Source organism: Neolamprologus multifasciatus, chromosome 1 (assembly GCF_963576455.1).
Source record: "Neolamprologus multifasciatus chromosome 1, fNeoMul1.2, whole genome shotgun sequence".
Taxonomy (NCBI): Eukaryota; Metazoa; Chordata; class Actinopteri; order Cichliformes; family Cichlidae; genus Neolamprologus; species Neolamprologus multifasciatus.
Genome location: NC_140439.1, coordinates 1,479,389 through 1,495,984, shown reverse-complemented (window position 1 = coordinate 1,495,984; position 16,596 = coordinate 1,479,389). Strand labels below are relative to the sequence as shown.

At 46.6% G+C, this 16,596-nt stretch overlaps 1 protein-coding gene across 1 annotated transcript in view; it reads left to right on the top strand.

Moving 5' to 3' along the window:
* The window catches only part of iqgap1 (IQ motif containing GTPase activating protein 1), a 41,624-nt gene that overhangs the window by 19,580 nt on the left and 5,448 nt on the right, over positions 1 to 16,596 (top strand). The window contains exons 3-30 of the mRNA XM_085138592.1: positions 3 to 159; positions 258 to 335; positions 1,735 to 1,811; positions 2,737 to 2,804; positions 3,400 to 3,513; positions 4,014 to 4,192; positions 4,509 to 4,596; positions 4,684 to 4,841; positions 4,923 to 5,007; positions 5,079 to 5,242; positions 6,034 to 6,194; positions 6,282 to 6,406; positions 7,314 to 7,477; positions 10,276 to 10,366; positions 10,439 to 10,606; positions 11,649 to 11,791; positions 11,875 to 12,045; positions 12,142 to 12,225; positions 12,306 to 12,377; positions 12,674 to 12,743; positions 12,821 to 13,185; positions 13,427 to 13,590; positions 13,673 to 13,897; positions 14,051 to 14,191; positions 14,284 to 14,368; positions 15,469 to 15,701; positions 15,795 to 15,927; positions 16,075 to 16,177. Coding sequence (XP_084994718.1) covers positions 3 to 159; positions 258 to 335; positions 1,735 to 1,811; positions 2,737 to 2,804; positions 3,400 to 3,513; positions 4,014 to 4,192; positions 4,509 to 4,596; positions 4,684 to 4,841; positions 4,923 to 5,007; positions 5,079 to 5,242; positions 6,034 to 6,194; positions 6,282 to 6,406; positions 7,314 to 7,477; positions 10,276 to 10,366; positions 10,439 to 10,606; positions 11,649 to 11,791; positions 11,875 to 12,045; positions 12,142 to 12,225; positions 12,306 to 12,377; positions 12,674 to 12,743; positions 12,821 to 13,185; positions 13,427 to 13,590; positions 13,673 to 13,897; positions 14,051 to 14,191; positions 14,284 to 14,368; positions 15,469 to 15,701; positions 15,795 to 15,927; positions 16,075 to 16,177 — 3,866 coding nt within the window. The remainder of the gene's footprint in view (positions 1 to 2; positions 160 to 257; positions 336 to 1,734; positions 1,812 to 2,736; positions 2,805 to 3,399; positions 3,514 to 4,013; positions 4,193 to 4,508; positions 4,597 to 4,683; positions 4,842 to 4,922; positions 5,008 to 5,078; positions 5,243 to 6,033; positions 6,195 to 6,281; positions 6,407 to 7,313; positions 7,478 to 10,275; positions 10,367 to 10,438; positions 10,607 to 11,648; positions 11,792 to 11,874; positions 12,046 to 12,141; positions 12,226 to 12,305; positions 12,378 to 12,673; positions 12,744 to 12,820; positions 13,186 to 13,426; positions 13,591 to 13,672; positions 13,898 to 14,050; positions 14,192 to 14,283; positions 14,369 to 15,468; positions 15,702 to 15,794; positions 15,928 to 16,074; positions 16,178 to 16,596) is intronic.

Here is a 16,596-nt window from a genome sequence, read left to right as displayed (position 1 = left end):
AGATGGATGGAGGCCTGCCTGGATGAGGAGTTGCCTCCAACAACAGAGCTGGAGGAGGGGCTGAGAAACGGCGTTTATCTGGCCAAACTGGGCAACTTCTTTGCGCCGCAGACAGTTTCCCTCAAGAAGATTTACGACCGTGAGCAGACACGGTACAAGGTGAAAACATGCAGATGTTTATGCATTTGTCATTTATTTACTGTAATTTGTTACTGTGAGCCTTTGTTCTCCTCTGATGTAATACGTCTCTCTTACAGGCGACTGGTCTTCATTTTAGACACACAGACAATGTCATCCAGTGGCTCAACGCCATGGCAGAGAAGGGACTGCCAAAGGTAAGGCCGGCTCAAAGCCCACAGGGGACACAAATGTGCACAAACGGTCAGTTAAGCATTTACAACCGAGACTTACTGGATTGTGTTAGTTTTGCATATTGTCAGCCAGTTACGTGATGCTAGTGCTCACATTCAAAGCACACGCTTTGTTTGACATTTCAATTTCTCACCCTCGAGACATCAAATGGTCCCAGGTAGCCTGAGCTAAGCTTGCAAAGAAGTGTGCTAGAGATGACGTTACAGTAAATATGTGACAGGGTGTCGGTCCTGCAGCCAGTGACTGTTAAAAGTAAACTTTGTCAGATTTAAATAAGCGGCTTAAGTCCTACAGTATTAATGGTGCCGTGTCAGTGTTGGGGGGTGGGGGGCCATTCCTCCGACCTTGTTGTTTTCATGCGTTTGTCAGAATGGGAAACTGCTGGGACATTAAAAGTCACACAGTTTTAGTTTATTGCTCAGAATGTTTGGAGACACTTACTTTACCCGATGAGGTTTCTTTATCAACCGAGGTCATGATAGCAGCTACAGGTAATATCAGATTACAAATAAGATGCCAACCCCACAAAAAAGCAGTTCTTTATTTTTACTTTGTTCTTGCATTTGAGTGGGATGTCAGAAACTCTGTAATTTAAATTTCCTCAGGCATTGAGCTGTTTGTCTGACCTGAGTGGGTGTGGAGTTTTTTTTCCTGATAATTCAAACCAAACGAATGAACGATCGGATGGAAAAAGAGCTCGATGGCCACGGCTGCCAGACGACGGAGAAGGATCCTCAGAGCAGCGCTGAAGTGCAGCTCACCAATACTCAGTTTAAAGAGCACTGCCGTCCCTGTGCACCGTGACAGAACGGTGCTTTACCCTCGTTTGTTTAAAATGAATCACTAAATGTAGCTTTTATATGAAAAGAATGAGTTTTAGGTTGATTCCCATTTTTGATGACAGCAGCGTTTTTCAGAGTGACTGATTGCTTCAAACAAGCTTTCCCTTCAGTGGACGTTGACTTTGATACTGTGGTCTGAACTCCTCGGACGCTCGGAGTGCTTTGGAGAAGTTGGCAGGTTTGTAAACTATTCAGGACCTGAAATGTCAGTAAAGGAGCACTCAGCCTAAAACGAGGAAACACTGGCCTGTTGTAGTAACGAGGCTCCTTTGTGAGAAATTTCCACATGAGCAAACTGGCAGTGTGTCATTTAGTTGGACGTGAATAAAATCGACTATCAGACATGAAAATTACCCGCTCGTAGCTGTGTTAAATGTTTCATTCCAGTTGTGCCACAGAGGCAGCGCCAAGGCGTGTGAACAGAAGAGCTGCATTGAGTAATCCCACCATTGAGCTAATATCCTGAGTCACTCCTGCACACATGCTGCGACGTGATGAAACCGTTGTCTCTGTGTTTCAGATCTTCTACCCTGAGACCACAGACATATATGACCGGAAGAACATGCCACGCTGCATCTACTGCATACATGCACTCAGGTTTGTGTCTCGTCCTTTGAGTTTGATTTGACAGTAAGGACCCAGCTTTAGCCGCCCTGCAGTTCAGACTGCTGCTGAGGCTCTTTTTTTAAAAGCATTAAAGCCTGGAGCGCTCAGCATATGGCGTGACTTTTGAAAAAGGCTCCGACAATGGGTCTGTGACACTCCAGCGGCACAGAGTATGTGCTCATTTGTTTTGATTGCACGCTCAGGTGTAAAGGATGTTGATGCCTTCAAAGCCAGCAGAGCAGATGTTGTCATTGCTCTGAGCTCTGTAATTACCCTCCTAAAGAAAACACACACATGCTGCAGCACTGCCACAGAAATGTGCTCTACTGTAAACACTGAAGTGTGTGGTTTGTCCAACTGGTGCTGTGAGCAGCTGTACAGCAGCTTGTAAACCTTCACGGTTACCATGGTGGTCGGTGTGAAACATCTTCTCAGATTAAGACATGGTGCCTCTGAAAACTGCCATCCCAAATCCTTCTTCTTCATCGTCTTGTGCTGCTGCTCTACTTCACAGCAAAACTAACTTTCCTACCTGTAACCTTTAGAGTTCACTTTTACACATCGCTGTTGTTCAGTCTAAATATCCTTTTAGCCCCAGATCAGCTGAGATCATTTATAGGCACATGCTGAATAATCACGTCTCCTTGGTTTGAACCTCTTCACAGTGATAATTAAAAGTAGTATTTCCAGCCTTTAGCAAAGGCACATACAGTACTTTTCATATATTTCATACATATTGGCTGTTCACTATTTGTCGATTGCGTCACCAAAAATAAAACGAGTAGTAAAATCCTGGAGTTGTTGGAGGTGTCAGCCAAGCGCTGGTGTTTATATCCGTTCCTGTGTGACGCTCATCTCTTCTTCTGCACATCTTCACTCATGTTTATACTCACTTCCTTTCTCCCCTGTGTTGCAGTCTGTACTTGTTCAAGTTGGGTCTGGCACCTCAGATCCAGGACCTGTATGGAAAAGTCGATTTCACTGGTAAGAGCGCGAGCCTGAACATGCGCATCTGTTTTCCTCGTTTGCTTCTTATTAACGTCCTTATGTCGTCTTAAATCCAGACCACTGCCAAAGTTAGTGTGCCGCTTACAGGTAACCTGTGGTGCTCATTCTGTTTTGTTATGGGTAAACATCACGCTGCTGGGTTTCTTCTGATTGGCTTCCACTTGTAAACAAAAGCTTGGAGCAGCTATGCAGGGAATACTTGTACACTTCCCCTGACCTCATCACGTGTTGCTAAATGTCATGTCATTGCTATGATCTTCCACCACTGTAACAACATACAGTAATATGTAAATCATGGTGAAACTGCCGTCAGCCTGAGAGCAGCACTGGCAGCGCTGCGAGTAAAGAGCGGAGGAGCTCCTGGAAATGTGAAAGTCATTAGTAACTGTCAGAGGGTTTCCTGTCAGCCCAGCTCAGCTCGCTGTCCCTGAGCCAGTCTCCAAAATCAGATTATCACACATGAGCCAGGAACAGTCTGTCTCTGCCCCCCCAACCCTACTCCTTTCTCTCTTTTTCCCTCTCCGCTGCGATCCGTGGATCTGTTCCATCTGCTCTGTCTTCTCTCTCCCAGAGGAGGAGATCAACAACATGAAGAGCGAGCTGGAAAAGTATGGAATCCAGATGCCCGCCTTCAGCAAGATTGGTGGGATCCTGGCCAATGAGCTCTCAGTGGATGAAGCGGCATGTAAGCAGGGGCTCGGGTGTCGCGGGGAGGGGGCGGGCTCTCAGAGCTTCTAATAAATGCTTTAATGAAACGGATGCATTTCTTCCCAGCCGTCTCAGGATTATTCCAACTCAGGAATTTAGGACGTTTGATTGTTGATTAAGTAAGAAACCGTCGGCCTGCCTTTGTTTACTTCAGTCCAGTACAAAGCCAGCCTGACATCACTGCGTCAGACGGCATCTCTACAGCCACAGACAATCAGAAACAAACACGTCACGTTTGTGCATTCTTCCAATAAATGATTCCTTAAATGGAGACGTGATCGATAAAGATCTGTTGATGAGTGACGTCTTTACTGTGTCGTATATAACATCAGTTGAAAAGTGACTTCATTTAGTCAGCTGTGGCTCAAAGGACACAATTTTAACAGCCTGGTGAGGCAGCGATGTTACAAGCCCACGTTTCAAAGTTTTTCCACAAAAACTAACAAAGTAAACGGTGTGACTGCTTCTCCTCCTCAGTGCACGCTGCTGTGATTGCCATAAATGAGGCCATTGACCAGGGCGTACCAGAGGGCACGCTGGCCGCTATGCAAAACCCCAACGCCATGCTGGTCAAACTGGATCCCAGCTGTGCTAAGCAGTACCACGACACGTTGTACCAGGCCAAAGGGAAGAAGGTGGCCAACTCACGCAAGCGGGTAACTGGATTTACCGTCCACTGCTTTCACGGGGCCAGCAGTCACTAGCAGCCTGAAGCACATTATTTTATAATTAAAGATGAAGGGAGCTCATAGCAGTCGCGTCTGCTTTTTGATTAGAAAATAATTGAAGGTTCAGCCTGAAGATGGAAGAAAATGTTGGCATTAGTCTGCGATGTGCTGAGAATGGCTAAAACGAAGCACTGCCATACTGATGCACTTTGAATGCATGGCCCCAACATCCCTTTAAGCGCACAAACATCTTATTCTAGTATCATGCAGTGCAAACGTGTAACGTGCTGCTCTGCTCTCACAGCAAATGGAGAACGCCGAGGCAGAGAGGGACATCTACGATGAGCTTCTTACCCAGGCAGAAATCCAAGGCAATGTCAATAAGGTCAACGGTAAGCTACATCAGCACACACACACACTCTGTGGTATTTACTGGATTCTGTGGTGCAATCGTGGAAATGCTGACCTCTCTCCAACAGTGAACAATGCTTTGAGTGAAGCTGAACAGGCCTTGCTGAGTGGAGATGAGGATAAGTTGTATGAGGCGCTGAAGGCCATGGGCATTCAGAACCTGCAGCCCCAGAACAAAGCCTGGTACCTGAAACAGCTGCAGGGTGACCGAGAGAACAAAGAGCAGGTGGGGTCAACAGTCTAACAGCCACCACTGTAGCAAGCCAGCGTCCCTCTTTCCACATTAACCTGGTTTCTCCTTCTTAAGACGTCTCCAGGAGAAGCCCTGACTAAGGACGAGCTGCAGAGCGGCGTGGACGTGGCCAACGGGATAGCAGAGAGCTACCTAAAGAGTACGACTGTAACACCTGTGTTATAACAAAGTTATCTATGCGTTTGTAACTCGGTTCCTGTCTCTGTGCAGTGCTGAAAGCAGTGGAACGGATCAATAATGCAATCAGAGAAGGTGTGCCAGAAAAGACGGTGGAGGAGCTCATGAACCCTGACGCACAGCTGCCTGAGGTCTACCCGAGCGCTGCAGACCTCTACCAGAGAGAGCTAGCCAGCCTGCAGCAGCAGAGCCAAGAGGTACCCGGACCCAAAGCTCAGTGACTAATGTGAACGCTCACTGACACAGTTCTCAGCAGAGAAACATGTTCGTGTGGCTTTTAATGCCAATTACAGCAGCAGCTGACGGTCTTCCAGTTTATATCACAACAGGCGCTCTATTGGAATCCAGCCTGCTCTGATGATAGCACAGTTTATTTTAGCTTTCACTGAGACGTACACAAAACAGAAAGGACACTAAAGTCTGCACAGACTGAGGTAGGAAGTACTCCTAACCCAAGTTCTCATCTATGTGAGAATATACTTCTTTTTTTTTTCCCCCAAAAGTTTTTTCATGTGTTTTCCACGACAGACATCAGAATCCGTCTTTTGTAGCACAGCATGTGCTCACCGTGATGGCAGCCATTGGGTTGTGAACTTGCCGTTGCCATGTCTCCTTTAGCCAGTAGTGACCTCATTGTGTGAGAGCGTCAACCACTAACCTATTAGCTAATGCTAGCGAGCCTGGTTAGCAAGCATAAAATGTGCAGGTGCAGTGTTGTCGTATCAAACTCACCTTACCAGTTTCTGTAACTAAGAAAGATTTTATTTATTTCCACATGGAATACTTTGGTCCTGTTTTCCAGGCTCCATGTTTGAATTCCCATTTCCTACCCGAACATGGAGCCATGCTTGGTGTATATTTATTATATACTGGACTGGAAGCCGTGTGTATCTTATGACTTCCTTCATGACCGAGTAAACAGTGTAGTTGATTTAGTAGCAATAATGGTAGTTTTACATATGAAGCGCTTTATGTTTCTGTCCCGCAGGGTAACCTTACCCACCCCGAGCTGCTCGTTGCCGTGGAGATGCTGTCATCGGTGGTGCTAATGAACGAGGCGCTGGACGTCGGAGACCGAGGCGCTCTCTGGAAACAACTGTCCAGCACCGTAACTGGACTCAGCAATGTTGAGGATGAGTACGCTCAGAGGTGAGCGCCTACGCCTGGCGTCATCGACACATCCTTTGTCAAGTCTTGAGTGTTTCTGCGTGAACTCTTTACCCGTGTGCTCCTCAGATACATGGATGAACTGATGCGTCTCAAAGCAGCAGCCAAAGAGGAAGGGTCCGACTATCTGACCTGGAACGACATTCAGGCCTGCATCGACCAGGTCAACCTGGCTGTGCAGGAGGAGCATGAACGTAAGAGGCCACACGATCGCATCCATTCACGTCTTTGTCAGAAACTTCTGGCTGCTCGCTTGTTCACAGGTGTCTCACCTGGTAGATCGGTGTGTTTGCTGATGTCGTGTGTCCTCCCAGGATCAAACCACCACACCATGGAGCCACGATATTTCAGCAAAGTTTGAGATGTTCCTGATGCCATCCAAAAAATGCTGAACATCCTTCTGTTTTAAGGAGTTTCTGTCATTGATGACAGTCTTCCTAATTAAAAGTGTGATTTAGCGCCACAGTCTCAGACGTGCTTGCGCAGCAAACATAAACGCGTGGCGCTGCTAGATCATCGGTTTGACACTTTGATATAAAGTTACACACTTTTAACCGACATCCCCGTGGATGGCTCCACTGAACTGCCAATTATTGTACTTCTGCTACATAAATGCTACATAAACATGAAAAGCTTTGTTCCAATTTCCCATCCATGGTAACAATACAACATATAGAGCCAGGTCAGGTAGAGCGAGCTGGAAACTTGGCGCTCGCGTCTCTCACCCCGTGTCATCACTTCTGCTCCCTCCCCCTAGTTATAAAAAAAATAGATGGCTATGGACTCGAGACACCAGTCCACAAACAAATGAACAGAGTCTCTGGGTAAAACACAAACATACCCATGAATAGAACAGTATGGTCTAAGCTCTGATCCATAAAATGTTTTCTTATTTGTTGTATGATATGTTCAAGTTTAAGAACATTTCAGCACCTTTATTAGTTATATTCCTTAGCTTTAGTTTAGTTATAGTGCACCTTTTTGTAAAATACTGCCACATCTTGAATGATATCAAAGAGCTTTTCCGTTGTCGTCCTATGAGAATCACACGTTTACAGACAGCCCAACACTTTCTGTGTGTGTCTGCTTCTGCATTTGTAGGAATTGCTGCCATTGGGTTGATCAATGAAGCCCTGGATGAGGGAGATCCTATGAAGACGCTGTCCATGCTGCAGAGCCCGTCAGCCAAGCTCACAGACGTGGACCCGTCGATTGCTCAGCACTACCATGACAAACTGCTGGAGGCCCGCAGGGAGAAGGCTCATGTAAGGACCTCATGTTCCTGATTTCTGCTGCGCAAAACTGAAATAACGTGTTAGGCTGCATCTGCCAAGCACGGGCTGTGGATGGCAATTACTGCGTCACTCAGCCTCTATTTGCTTTTTGTGTGTTTTCCTGTGAACGTTATGCAAACAGGCTACAGTTTTAACTGCAGCTTAGACAGTTACAGCTTGGTTTTGGTTTTATTTGACGTGACTTGCGACGCGTGTAGAAGACTTTAATCAACTTACTGACTTGTTTATATGAACTTATAAGTGCAATGTTGAGTCTTATTCAGATGGGATGGACTTGCTACTCTTGGCTCGACTAATGATCCTGGGCTATACGAGGAGTGTTTGATCGTTCACACATCGTACTGTGTCACTAAAACACAGCTGTTGCAAATATTGCATGATTTAGTGTGTGTGTGTGTGTGTGTGTGTGTGTGTGGGGGGGGGGGGTGCACAAGAAGCTCACCAGGTGTCGTTCATGTGACTCTGTCCTCGGAGCGGTGCTTGATTCGAGTGGACGCTGATGTCATGTGTACCATCCCCCCTTACTTCCTGTCACACGTCTGTGTGGGACGTGTGCGCTTGTCTCCTTGCTCTCACTCTTTCCTGAGGCCTGACACGTCGTTTCTGTTGCTCCTCTTTGGTTGATCATTGATGGAGAGGCACCCGTGCTCTCTTTGACTCATTTGCCTGTGTTATCGTTACTGGATGGATGATGAGTCTGTGGAGGTTCTTGTGTGTTTGTGCACGCTTGTGGTGAGGCAGTCAGTTTGCATATGATGTCACAGAACACTTGTGCTGTTTTCCTGATGAAGCTGAAGCTCAGCTGCAGGAGCTGGTTATAGCTTTACTGCCGTGCACAAAGGAAGTCCGCACTGACCAAAGGTCCCCTCCAGATTTCTCGAGCGTGGACTCGGTGCATTGCTTTTAGAAAGTAGTCTGGTTTTGCTCCAGCATAAACGCTGATAAGGGGAATGTTCTTATCAAGTCACTGCCCACATTGTTTTCAAAGTCAACATCATCTGATTCATCTAAAATCTGTAAAAACATCATATGGGAACTCACTTTGAGTACAGTCACCAGAAAAAGAAAGGCTGGGGAGGGAAAAAAACCTGGATGGGAAAAGCAGCCAGCTATTTTCCTGCTGATTTCACAGGCATAGGAAATAACAAGCCAGTCTCAGTCGTTTGCTTCCATAAAAGGGCAGAAAGTTGACCACTGCATTACAGACCCGCGGGCACTCTGACCGTGCTTGTCGTGTCAGCGGGTGAGTGCGGCTGATTGAAGTAACGAGCTGAAGATAGGAAGCGGTTAAAGCTTCCTGTTGGGTTTCAAAGGGTCGAAGTCAACGAGGTATTTCCCCGCCGCTGATGTCTCCAAGGGGCAGGGAATAGCGGGAATGTAAGGTGGCTGAGAAGATATTTGGGCAGGAGCTGGCGTCTGTTGTGGGCAGAGGGCTGTGCCTAGATAAACAGCAGGAAGTCCTGCCCAGACTCCACTGACTAACAAGCTAAATATTCTCTCCTCATCCTCTTCATGTGATTGTAGCTGCAGTGTTTACAGTGTGCAGACTGTACTGTAGTTCTGCATGTGTGTGTTTCTCACGAGAGAGATTCATGTTTTCCAAGTATAGAAGAAAAGTCTAGATGGATGAATTATGACCTCCCCCCCACCACCCCCCACTTCCTCCCTTTCCACAGTGTGCTTGTATTGTGTGACGAACTTCATAAAGCTTTCACCCAAGTCCTCCTCCTCCTCCTCCACCCGCTGCCCACTCTGCCACCACACCCTGTCTAGCGCCTCCTGCTAACTGCAGTGACTCATCGCCTGCAATCACCAGTTACAGCGCCAAAATGCAAACACACAAACAGTCATCGGCACCATCCCAGCTACGACTTTATTTACTATAACGACGGGGCTGGTTCGACTCCACACATGTGCGTGCTGCATGCGGGATCAGATTTTATCCGCCCTCTTCTTTCACACCTCCTGTTCATGCGTGGCACTAAATGTGAAGAGGCGGGGCGCACCAAGGAGGTGGGGGTGTTGTTGCCAAATGAGCTGCCTGCTCTCACCGGGCTCTGAAAAGCAGCGGGAACAAGCAGCAGCCAGCTCCTGCACTCTTTATACAGAGGCAGAGAGCGCCATCTGGATGCTGCTGTTTGCCACTGCATCTCATAACATTGTAGAAGTTGAGGTCTTGGAGTGTTTTGTATGGTGAACAAATGGCATGCTGGGCTACAGCCGTGAATGATTGCACTATGCAAATGTTCCATAAAGTAAAAATAAACACGGCAGGAGTTACATAAGATAAAAATATCACAGATAAATGACAGCGGCTACAAAATCTGCTGTTCAGCTGTTGTGAAAATAATCTGTTTTTCTGAAAATGTATCTTTGCAATATTTAACCATTTTTGTGTCTCATTTAACTCTCAACATGCTGATATATGAAGACAATTCTTTTCTGGTTGAGCAAAACCTACAAAGGAGCCGTAGTGTACTTTATTTTTTGTCATGTATGCTGGATTAGAATATTTCATATAATCAGGTCAGCATATGTAGAATAAATCCCTGGCTTTTTTTGTATTCTTGGCTCTTTGTGATGTCATAGATCGGGGAAGTCCCTAATATGGTCATCATCTCAGATCCAAGCATGCACTTCCTGCTGTTAGCACTCTTCATCCTTATGTTGTGAGCAGCTCAGAGAGAGGTGACGGGAGCTCAAAGTGGCGTGTTTATGATTGGATTTGCTGTGTTTGACTCAAAACATATTATCCTGTGTTCATCCAGGAGACACAGGATCCTTCTGCTGTGCTGTGGCTGGATGAGATCCAGGATGCCATTCTGAAAGCCAACCAGGACACAAAAGAGGCTTTGCAGTGTAAGAATACGTACATTTATGCCACACTTGTCTTCAGTAGTCTAGAGAGAGCTAAAGCCTATCTATCTACAGTCTCTCAGGCCATCCAGGCTGTTAACGAGGCGGTGGACAGCGGAGATGCAGCTCAGACACTGGCCGCTCTGCGTGGTCCCGGAGCAGGACTGTATGGCGTCACGTCCGAGTGTGCGCAGACCTATCAGGACGACCTGGCCAAGATCAAACAGGAGAAAAAGAAAGAAGGTGAGGAGCCTGAGACGGATTAGTGATGTGGCGTTTTGATGAAACTCGCAACACTTGAAATAAGTAACACAGACTGTATATAAACGATGGAGACACCGTGTTGTGCATAGTGAGGTCTTAGCGTTGGGAGGGTGGAGTACAAAGTCATCAGCTGCACAGGTGCATAGGTGCTGCTGATTATTTCTAAGACACAAATATAGTGATAGAATTACTGATGGGGAGGTGGGTATTACTTTATCAGTGCCCAGTGTCACACCCCTGCTGATTCAGCTGCACTGGCTCCCCGTTAAATTCAGAATCCAGTTTAAGGTTTTGACCTTGACTTTCAGGGCTCTGCATGGACAAGCACCAACATATATAAGTGAACTTTTACATCCATACATTCCCAGCAGGTCCCTGAGGTCATGTGACCAGGGCTTGCTCGCTGTCCAACACACGAGGCTGAAAACAAAAGGCAACAAAACTCTTTCCCTTTGAGCCTGAGATCTGTGGACTCAGTGGTCGCTTTTAAAAAACAGCTAAAAACTCATCTTTTTAAACTTGCTTTTGGTTGATTTTTATTTTTAGGTTTTAGCTTCTGTGAAGCACTTTGTGATTTTTATCTTGAAAGGTGCTATATAAATAAAGTTTTACTTACTTACTTACTATTAAATATCTATTAAAAGGGGAACATCGAGTTCGGGCTCAAGTGACTGTTAGAGGACCTGCAGCTTTCTGCACGAGCATTTTGTGTGGCTTTTCATGAACTCACGACTCTTTCTGTCGGTGTCAGAACCATGTAGAAATGGTTTGTTCCAGTGAGGCAATTGAATTTTTGCAAGGAAACACAAAAACCAAAAGAAGTGACTTTAGTGTCTGCTTTATGCTCGCAAAAAACACAAACCTGTTGGCCTTCATGTAAAATGCATACAGTTGAAGGCTCAGGCTGCCATAAGAACTGTGTTAGGGCTAATAAATAAAGTGCTAGCACATTACTACACTTCACAGCACAACTACGAGAGGAAACTTGCTTTCATCTTGCTTCCGTCCATCCTGTGTCTAGGTGATAATGGCAGTGAGTGGGTGAAACACTGGGTCAAGGGAGGACACAACTACTACTACAACCTGCAAACCAAGGAGGGCACCTGGGTGGAGCCAGAGAACTTCATTCAGAACAACACTCAGCTCAACAAGGAGGACATCCAGGTCAGCGTCTCTCCCAGGGAAGCTCTGCGGGTTCCCGGCTGTTTAACACACCTTTTAACTCTTTATTTTCTTCTGCCTGTCAGGGAGTGGTCTCTGGGGTAACCACGGCCTACAATCGAGAGCAGCTGTGGCTGGCCAATGAAACTCTAATAACCAAGTTACAAGCCCGCTGCCGTGGCTATCTGGTCCGAAAAGGCCAAAAGGAGAGGATGGAGTTCCTGAAATCCCAAAACCCTGCTCTTACCTGTATACAGGTGATATAGCCATGTTTACTGCCATCACGTTTGTGTGTAGATGGAAAGATAAGCCTGATGGAAGAAGTCATCATTTTTGGTCTCACTCGTTCTCAGGCTCACTGGAAAGGCTACAAACAGAGGAAGGCGTACAAAGACCGTAAGGAGTACCTGAAAGACCACACTGCTGAGGCCATCAAGGTAAGCTTAGTGTGCGGCTCCATTCGCCTGCGTGTGATTAAATACATGTGAAACTAACACATTCCTTTTGTCTCTCTCAGATCCAGTCCATGGTTCGGATGCATCAAGCTCGTAAGAAGTATAAGGATCGTCTGAAGTACTTTGAAGATCACGTTAGTATTATTTGTTTCAGCCTCTGTCGTTTCAAATGAGCTGCCGTGGGACGCTCGAGAGAAGTCATTGTTCATCCTCTGCCACAATTTACATTGACGTAAACAAATTACTTGTTATTTAATGAAAGCTTTTTTTCCGGGATATAAATCTCCTCTGACATTTCCTCTGGCTCCTGTGGCGTTCCAGGCGGTGGCTCATTTAGCACTTTGACACATGTGACCCTCTGCGGGTCCCTTTGGAGCTGTTTGTAATGAGCACCTTTGATCAAGCGAGCGATTGCGGTTGTCACTTACAGATCAATGATGTGGTGAAGATTCAGGCTTTCATCAGAGCCAACAAGGCCAGGGACGACTACAAGACTTTGAGTAAGCAGGACCTGGGCTGTCAAACCAATTTTTCACGATTTAGGGGGTCACCTGACATGTTCCTTATTTGTCTCCAGTCAGCGCTGACAATCCTCCGATGGGGGTGGTGAGGAAGTTCGTCCACCTGCTGGACCACAGCGACCAGGACTTCCAGGAGGAGTTGGAACTGATGCGGCTCCGTGAGGAGGTGGTCACCAACATCCGTTCCAACCAGCAGCTGGAGAACGACCTGAACCTGATGGACATCAAGATCGGCCTGCTGGTGAAGAACAAGATCACGTTGCAGGAGGTGGTGTCCCACAGTAAAAAGCTGACCAAGAAGAACAAGGGCCAGCTGTCGGACATGATGATGATGACCAAGCAGAAGGGAGGCCTGAAGGCTCTAAGCAAGGAAAAGCGGCTTAAACTGGAAGCCTACCAGTACCTCTTCTACCTGTTACAGGTAAGAACCCAGGACATCGCTGCACTTTGATGTCTTTGCTACAGGACACTGATGCACAGAGGGAGGAGAAGTTTCCACCAGTTTGACTTCTCAGAGTCGCTTCTTTAGATGAATGAGAGTAATGTGAACAGATCTGACATTTTTCCTGTAAAGATTCAAAGCACTGAGCATCACAGTATCCTCACAGCGTGTTACCGTGGATACATACTGTAAGGTTGTTAAATTTTCTGCGTCCTTTCAGACCAACCCCACGTATCTCGCCAAGCTGATCTTCCAGATGCCACAGAATAAATCCACCAAGTTCATGGACTCTGTAATCTTCACTCTGTATAACTATGCATCAAACCAGAGGGAGGAGTACCTGCTACTCAAGCTCTTCAAGACCGCCCTGCAGGAGGAGATCAAGTGAGAAGCCCGATGACCTTTCTAATTCACAAAGAAATGTCTTAAATTCAATAAAAGACTTGTCATCAACAACTGTGTGCAGGTCAAAAGTGGACCAGATGAAGGAGATCGTCACTGGAAATCCTACTGTAATCAAGATGGTAGTGAGCTTCCACAGAGGTGCACGGGGGCAGAATGCACTGCGGCAGATCCTGGCGCCAGTTGTCAAGGAGATCATGGATGACAAAACGCTAAACATCAAGACCGACCCAGTGGACATCTACAAGGGCTGGGTGAACCAGATGGAGTCTCAGACTGGAGAGGCCAGGTGAGGTGGAGGTGTCCTCCAGCATCTTGTTCTCCGAAAACTCAGAGACACCACCTGGAGCGACACAATAACAAGATTTTAAAGAACACTACCTTGCACATATAGGTACATTAACCTTATTCTATGCATCCTCCCTCATACTGTTGTTTACAGTAAGCTGCCTTATGACGTCACTCCAGAGCAGGCCATGAGCCACGAGGAGGTGAGGACCAGACTGGAAGCCTCCATCAAGAACATGAAGACAATCACTGACAAATTCCTGTCTGCCATAATCGTCTCTGTGGAAAAGATTCCGTACGTTGCTCCCAACATCGCTGTTTGGATTGCATTTTTTTTTCAGTGCCCACCTCTGGCTTGTGTCATAGCATCTGTGTGTTTTATTTCAGATACGGGATGCGGTTCATCTCCAAAGTGCTGAAGGACACTCTGCATGAGAAGTTCCCAGATGCTACGGAGGACGAGCTGCTCAAGGTTTGCATCAGTCATTTGCAAGCTTAATGCTCTTGTTTATCCATGAGGGGCAGCCAATCAGGAGAAGGTTATCTCACACGGTGGGAGGAGCAGCTTAAATGTTGTGTTTCAGACAGGACAAAGCATGTGTTAGCACTATGCTAACACCCAGCAGGTGTTATTTTGAAGTGTGAATCATGCAGACTACTTTAGTCGTGTTCAAGAACATCGGCATGTCTGTGCCTGTGCCGTCTGACTGTGCCGTCTGTGCCTGTGCCGTCTGACTGTGCCGTCTGTGCCTGTGCCGTCTGACTGTGCCGTCTGTGCCTGTGCCGTCTGACTGTGCCGTCTGACTGTGCCGTCTGTGCCTGTGCCGTCTGACTGTGCCGTCTGTGCCTGTGCCGTCTGACTGTGCCGTCTGTGCTGACTGTGCCTGTGCCGTCTCTGCCTTTGCCGACTGTGCCTGTGTAAAACTGACAGTGCTACTGACACAGAGATGTGTGGCCCTAAGAGCATTACATGTTCAACCATGCTACACAGAAAGCACTCTGCATACAGCTCACTCTTTCACACTCTGACCTTTGACCCGGATCTTTCATAAGCCTCTCTTCTCCAGCCTTCATCAATCATTTGCTTCGCTCTACTTTCACTGTTTGTTTCACACTCTTTCCTTTTTTTCCCTCCGTACTCTGCTGTTGCTCTTCTCTCCCCGCCTCACCAACCAGCTCCATCCTTCCTTTCCATGTTACGGCCGACTGCTGACACAAAGGTGAGCCATGCCACTCTTCTGGCTCTCCTTCTCTTACTGCTCCACTTGTTCCTTACACTTTTAAGCGCTCTTCTGCATGACACACTAGCACTTATCCTGGGAGTCTGTTCATTACCCTCATGACTAATGATCTTAAAGTAGAGGGGTTCCAACCATAACAGCATATACAGTCTTGGGTTAAAGCCTCCTTTCTATATAATTAACATTAAATCCGATGAAGTCATACCTGTTGATACCTGTTGTTGCTCAGTTAGTGTTTTCCAGTCTGAGGTTTTAGATCCCAAACTTTCTTTGTCTAATAGTTTTCTTCATAATAGAGACAAAGCTTTGAAGTTTACTTTGAAACTTTCAGATTGTGGGCAACCTTTTGTATTACCGCTACATGAACCCGGCCATCGTGGCTCCCGATGCCTTTGACATCATCGAGATGTCTGCTGGTGGTCAGCTGACCACCGAGCAGCGACGGAACCTGGGCTCTGTGGCCAAGATGCTGCAGCACGCTGCGTCCAACAAGATGTTCCTGGGAGATAACGCCCACCTCAATCCCATCAACGAATACCTTAGCACCTCCTACCAGAAGTTCAGGTCTGATACGATTATGAATGTGTGCACGTAGAACAGCTAAATAACAACCAAAACTGTTACCCCGTGACATTCTCCTCCTGTCTTCTGTCACAGGCGCTTCTTTCTGGCAGCGTGCGACGTCCCATCGCTCGAAGACAAGTTCAACGTGGATCAATACTCAGACTTGGTCACAGTCACCAAACCTGTCATCTACATCTCCATCGGAGAGATTATTAACACTCACACAGTGAGTTTGACTCACCTCATTCATCCATTTATCTCTCACTGACTGAGACTGAGGTGCCAAAACGCTCGCTTTAAGGTGGTCTTGAAAAGTTTTGCCTGTACAGTACGAACACTGATCGGGTACTTGTACTTGAACTTGTATCCTTAGCTGCTGCTGGACCATCAGGATGCCATCGCCCCAGAGCACAATGACCCCATCCATGAGCTGCTTGAGGACCTAGGCGAGGTTCCCACTGTGGAGTCCCTCATTGGTGAGCTTAGTCGTTTTTTTGTAATATTTAGGAATTAACAGTAATAAGACAAAACAAAATGAACAAAACCACTGGAAGTGGCAAACTGCTATATATGTATATTAGGGGTGCAACGATACTCGTATCGATATTGAACCGTTCGATACAGTGCTTTCGGTTCGGTACGCATATGTATCGAACAATACAACATTTTTAATTTATTTTATCAACCTTTCTTCTGACGATGCTGTCTGTGTTGAACGCTCAGTGGATCTGCGCTCGACAGTGCAGCCAAGGCGGAGTAGTCGAACGCAGATTCACTGAGCGCAGCGCAAGCTAGCAAGACAGAAGCTAAGCTTGTTGCAACATGGCAAATTGAACCTCCCCCACCCTCATTCAGATCTGGCAATTGGACCTATTTTGGTTTTCATGTGAAGTAT